This window comes from Condylura cristata, unplaced genomic scaffold (assembly GCF_000260355.1).
Source record: "Condylura cristata isolate star-nosed mole 26May11 unplaced genomic scaffold, ConCri1.0 scaffold00038, whole genome shotgun sequence".
NCBI lineage: Eukaryota > Metazoa > Chordata > Mammalia > Eulipotyphla > Talpidae > Condylura > Condylura cristata.
In genome coordinates this window covers 9,497,044-9,502,964 of record NW_004567139.1, presented here as the reverse complement: position 1 = coordinate 9,502,964, position 5,921 = coordinate 9,497,044, and the positions used below count along the sequence as shown (strand labels likewise).

The window sequence follows — 5,921 nt, the reverse complement described above, 5'->3', positions numbered from 1 at the left end:
CTGCCGGGCACCCGGGCAGAGGCCGCCGGCTGACAGGATGTGGACGGCTGCCCCGCGCCGGGGCCGTATTTGCGGACACGCGCACCACGCCCCGACAACGGCGCCTTTTCTTTCCTCTTTCAAAGGACAGACACAAGCTGGGATTTCTAACGCACAATTCTGCTGACAGACATAAGCAGGGCAGAAGCGGTGCCCGTGCGCTGCCCGCGGCTCGAGGCCGGTGCCCAGGGTAGCAGGCCCACAGCGCTGCTCAGAGCGGCCGGGTGGGGGCGGGGGCGCCCTGGGCTCTGCGCTTGTTTCCCCAGAGCGGGGCGTGGACGTCTGCCCAGGGGCGCCTCCTCCTGTCAGCCGGGAGGGCTGCACAACCAGTAGTTCCCGCAGCGCCGGACCCCGGTGCAGCGGGCCCCGCCCCGCCTCTGCTTACCTGGTTTGCACAGGGCTGGGGCGGCAGCGGGCTGGTCCCCCCACCCGCTCCCGCTGCTGGGCGGCCGGCCCCACGCCGCCGTGCCGTCGTCCACCAGGGGCGCGGGCGAGGGCGGCTCTCCCCAGGAGCTGCCGGCCTTGGTGAGCACGGCGGGCGTCTCTCCCCAGCCCGACGAAACTGAAAAGGCAGGAGGGAGACGGGAGTCAGACACGGCCACAGAAACGTGCCAGTGGCCACCTGGAGGCCAGGCGGTCCGGGCAGCCCGTCCCAGCCAGGGCGTGGCCCAGCCGCAGGGACACGGAGTCTGCGGTCTCCTCCCGCCCACCCTCCCACTTCGGCCGGAGGCTTCGACGCACAGCGTCTGCCACCGAGCAGGACGGAGGGCCGTGACAGCCAGGGTTTGCGAAATAACGCTTCTTGCTTTTACTTCTGGTCAATATAATGGCCTAGGTGAAATTGTAGGCTCTCTTGTTATTCTCTTACAAGGAACTCTCTTACAAGGGGCCATGCAAGCTAAAAGATCATTTTCGCTAATCTCCTCACCAGCCACGGGAGACACAGACCCGGCTCGGGCACGAGAAGCGGGCGGACGGCACACACGGCCGAGTCACGCCGGGGGCGGCGAGCACGGGGCCCTTGCCCTCAGGACAGGGACAGATGGGGCGTCCTTGGGGGCCGGCGGTCAGTCTCGGACTGTGGCCACTGCAGCCTCAGCCTGAGCCCGAGCCCCGGCCAGGGAGGGGCCCAGGGCGCAGCAGACCCCGCCTGATCCCGCTGCCCCCTCAGCGGTGGGTTTCAGCGGATCTACCTGTTGTGCTCCCCACTCTGTCTCTGGGGGGTCCTCTCACCCTCCTCCCCCACCTCTGGCCTGCACCCTTGTTCTTCTATGCAAAAATGGATAAATGAAATCTTCAAAGATACTTAAAAAAAAAAAAAAAGAGGATCGGGAGACGGAGGCGTCACGGCCACGGAGGTGGCGGCAGGCCGGGCACTACCCTGCGCCCAGTCCCACGCCGTGCGCCCCGGAGGCCGGCCCTGGGGCCGGGGGTCACAGGGACAGGTTCCCTCGTCTTTATACATCACTGAGAAGAGGCTGTTCCACTTGTCCAGCTCCGCCCCAGAGCCGACGCCGGCCGCGGTCACACGGCGCCCGGGGCCTCACGCTGCAGCTGACGGACAGAAAACATGGCACGCCAGGGGGATCCACAGTGGCCGAGGCTCAGAAAGGGGTCCACCCCGCCCCGCACCACGTGTCTGAGCAAGGGCCCGCTACACGAGGTGCGGCCGCCCCACTTGGTGACCAGTCTCGTCGCCCTGGCCGGTCAGCTCGTCGGTCTAGCGGGAGCAGTTTTGTGAACCGAAGGGACACCGCTAAATCAGGAAAATCAATGCAGCGGATACAAATCATGGGTGTTTTGGGATGCTGGGTTACCTTGGCTTCCTAAGAGCCATCGGTTGTGAGCACACCAATTTACTTCAAGGAGTTAAATAATGAGTTCACAGAACACGTCATTTTATACTTCCATCTCTTTGGAAGTAAAACTACAATCTAACTACGGCAAAATTAGGAATACATTAAAAAAGATTTATTTATTTAAAGCTTCACTATATTTATTTATGCAGACAAGAACTGGGGTGCAGGCCAGAGATGCGGCAGGTGAGCGGATCCACCAGAGACAGAGTGGGGAGCACAACAGGTGGATCCAGCGACACCCACTGATCGAGGGGGACAGCAGGGAGACGGGATAGTCTGTCTTGCCCTGGGGGGTCAGTCACTCCCTGGTCGGGAGCACCTCTGGCCTGCACCCCAGTTCTTGTGTGCGTAAATAAATAAAATCTCTAAAAACAGGACAACAGCGCCTCCATTTCCATTGGTCCCTGGCTTCGCACGCGCCAAGCTGGCCTCAGAACGTGGGCATGACCGGCCCAGCAGGCGCGAGCCTCCAGGAGACGCCCCCAGGCGGCAGGCGGGAGTCTAGCCCGCCCCCCTAAACGGTCGGTCCCCACGCGCTCTGGGCGGCTGCGTGCGCTTCCCGTCATCCCGCAGACTCCCCAGGGCTCCCCCTCACCCGCAGACGCCGCAGGACACTACCGGAGTCCTCACACCTCCGCCCTCTGCGCTGTGGGGCCCGGCTGCGGCATGCGCGCGGCAGGCAGAGCGACAGCGCAGTGCCAGGCCCTGCCGCAGCCCGCAGCCCGCAGCCCGCTCTCCTTGCCGCATAGCGGGGCGATCGACGGCGCAGTGACGCCCCATCCCGGCCAGTGAGCGGCCAGTGAGCGGCGCAGCGCGGCCCGAGGCGAGGGGGCCTTCGTTTACGGGAAAGAGGAAGGACCAGAGCGCGGACCCGCGAGGGCCGGCTGCGAGCTGGGCACTCCCAGGACTGGCCTAGCCGGAGCGCGCCGGGGTCTGGCTGTCCCGAGGGCCTGTAAACCAGTGTGCCCTTCCCCAGCGCCCGCTCCGTTACCTGCCACTGGGGGCGGAGGAGAAACTGGCAGTAGCTGCCTCTCCGCCTGGAGGCCGGGACGGGCGCTCCGGGGTTTGCTCCAGGGAAGGCCGAGCGTGAGCGGTGGAGCCTTGCAGCTGACACCGGTCTGACAGGGCTACTGCAGGCCGACAGACGCGCCGGGGGCTCTTCAAAAGCTGCCTGCGTGGCTAGGGAGGGGAGGCGGCCGCCTGCCCTGCGCTGGGCTGCCCGTGGTCACCAGGGCGGGCGCATTATGCTTACTGTTAAGAGTGCTGATTCCTTGTGACTAGTGGGTGGGCCAAACCGGACCCTTTTAGAAAAGATTTGTTTATGCCCACAGAACTGGGCACAGGCCAGAGGTGCAGGGCGGTGAGAGGACTCCCCAGAGTCGGCGTGGGGAGCAGAACAGGCCAGCTGGTAAGTGCACTGCTGAGGGGGCAGCGGGGAGACAGGCGGGGTCTGCCACGCCCTGGGGTCCCCCCTGGCCGGGGGTCGAGCTGGTGCTGCAGTGGCTGTGGCCTCATAGTGCCGCTGTGCCACCCGGGAGGCCTCCGAGCCTTGTTTCTGTCTTCCCAGTTACTCTCTTTGAATTGAAGCCCAGGGAGAAATTCATGCGTGTGCCCCAGAGAGGCCCCTCCTGCTTGGCCAGTCCTTCCAGCCAGCCCGAGAACACCCGCAGCTGGAGGACAGGCAGCGCGGCTGCTCTTGACACCACAGCCGGAGCTTGAAACAGAAGCCCGCGAGGCCGGCTGCCGGGCGTCAGGGCGCCTGCTGCTCGCCGCGCCGCAGGGCCGCCTGTTTGCCATGGCCTTATGCTGCGGGCGGTCACGGAGCGGGCGAGCGGGCCTCTGAACAGCCTCGGCGTCTCAGCGACCTGGTAAAGCCTCCTCAATTCGCGTCTTCCAAACCGAGCCCGGGGTGGGGGCTCGGCAGGGACAGCGGGCGCCCCCCTGGCCCGGCGCTCGCGTGCGCCTGGCCCCCTCGAGGTCCAGCGAGAGGCCAAGCCAGCCTTCTCCAGCCTGCACGGGGGACAAGCCCGTGGACGGCCGACGACCTCCGAGCAGCCGGGAGGACAGGCGGGACGCACCGAAGACGCGACCACCACCTCCGGTGTGCCTCTGGCGCGGGCTCGCACACGCGCTGACGCCCTCCCGGCGGGGCTCAGGCCAGTCTGCAGAGGCGTCACGCTGGGCTGCAGGTAACTGACCTCTCCCCTCGGCCTCCCCACCCTCTTTCAAATGAGCTGAAAGTTCTGGTGAGACCTGACGGTGCAGAGGTGACAGGAGCCAGCTCCGGGTCCCTGTCAGCCTCCCTGGGAGACTCCTGCTTGCCCGGAAGTGCCAGTCAGCCGACATGGAGCCGGATCGACACCGGACATTCTGCTGTGTCTGCAAATTGCCTTTAAAGAGCCCCAGAACACTTATTTCTAAGAGTCCTAGGAAAGCAGGCCGCGGAGTGGTTCTCGGCTGCCGCTCGCTTCCTCGCCTGCCCCACCTCTGTCGCCGGCAGTCACTGCGCCCCGGGCACGGCCACCTGCGGGCCTTGGTGGCACCAGCCCCTCTGGTTCGGGACATGCTGCAACCAGGGCTGGAATCACCTCAGGCAACTGACCGTCGCTGACCACAGGATGGACACGAGACAGGTTTTGTGTTCCAGGTCCACAAAGGGATCGAACCAGGTCAAAGAGCCCCACTAAGAGCCGCCCTGCACCCCAGGGCAACACCCTCATCAGATGAGGCCAGCAGGGCAGCACTGGGCATCGCAGCCTGAGGCCCAAGAGGCCCGTTCCAGAGACGCTGCGTCTCAGGCCAAGGTTACACCTCCAGGCGGGAAAGCTCAACGCTCGACCCGAGTCCCGACCGATGGGTCGCGTGGCTTCAGCACAGGTGAGCGGAAGCCAAGGCGCTGTCAGGGCGTCACGAGGCCTCTGGCTCGGCGTGGAGAACACCAGTCCCTGGCAAGGGCCGTCCCTGGCCAGTGGCAACCAGCCCTCTGCAAGGGGCCGGGGCTGGCGTGACCACGTGGGCAAAGACCAGACGGGCTGCACCGGGCATCGCCCTCCCGGCCGAGGGGCAGCTGGGTGGGCCGGATGGGCGGGCCGTCAGGATGGCCGCGGCTCCGCAGCTCTCCGGGGTGGTGGGCTCTGCTCTTGGCCTGACTGCTATGGTGGGGCGCCCAGGCAACCGCGTGGGGTCAGCGACTCGGCCATGAACTGAAAGCTGACCCAATAGCTGAGCGCCCCATGGGACGGCCCTGCAGGCCCCCTCGCTGGGCGACGCTGGCCGTTTTATTCTGTGCTGAAGCCCACTACCGTGTCTCTGCCATCTCTGTCCACCAGGGCCGCCGACAGGCGTGAGGCCCTCCTTCCCCAGGACGTGGGCACGGCGCCCACACTTGGGGACAAAGATCTCTGCACATAAACAATGACTTTGGGGCCCTCCCTGGTGGTGCGGCGGCTCTGTGAAGCTGGCCGTGGCTACCGCAGCACCAGTTCGTTCCATGGCCAAGAAGTGACCCCCCAGGGCGCAGCAGACCCCTCCCGTGTCCCCGCTGGCCCCCTCAGCACCGTACTTTACTCCATCTGCCTGTTCTGCTCCCCACTGTCTCTGGTGAACCCTCTGACCCCTACACCTCTGGCCGGCACCCCAGTTCCTGGGTGCATAATAAATAAATCGTATAAAACATCTTCAGCCCCCCTACTAGTGCCGTTTCCCAGGGTAAGTTCCCGTTCTCTGTCTACTAAAAGCCAGTAAGGGATGTTATGGTGATGTCTCAGAGGGGCCCCGGCTGCACGCAGGGCAGGGAGCTGCTCCACGCCCCGGGGTGCTTCCGCAGCAGGCTGGGGGGGCCTCAGGGCCTGCAAGGGTGACCTGCGAGCATGCTTTGGGAGGAGGCCTTGCGGAGGGGGGCCAGGGCCAAGGGGCTGCCCGCCCTCCCGAGCCAGGAAGGTGAGCCGGGGCCGCACCCCCAGCTCCGGGGGCCACCGCTTAGCTGACAGCTGCAGACCCGGATCCCAAGCCCTCTCCCGCGAA

General features: G+C 65.5%; 2 protein-coding genes across 2 annotated transcripts in view; both read right to left on the bottom strand.

Annotated features, from left to right (window-relative positions):
• Positions 1–2,678, bottom strand: part of TNRC6C (trinucleotide repeat containing 6C) — a 22,290-nt gene extending 19,612 nt beyond the window's left edge. The window contains 2 exon segments of the mRNA XM_012733008.1: positions 425–601; positions 2,531–2,678. Of these exon segments, the coding sequence (XP_012588462.1) occupies positions 425–601; positions 2,531–2,678 (325 nt within the window).
• A 1,077-nt stretch (positions 2,679–3,755) lies between these two features.
• Positions 3,756–5,921, bottom strand: part of LOC105854410 (skin secretory protein xP2-like) — a 26,074-nt gene continuing 23,908 nt past the window's right edge. The window contains exon 7 of the mRNA XM_012733007.1: positions 3,756–4,151. Within this exon, the coding sequence (XP_012588461.1) occupies positions 3,756–4,151 (396 nt within the window). The remainder of the gene's footprint in view (positions 4,152–5,921) is intronic.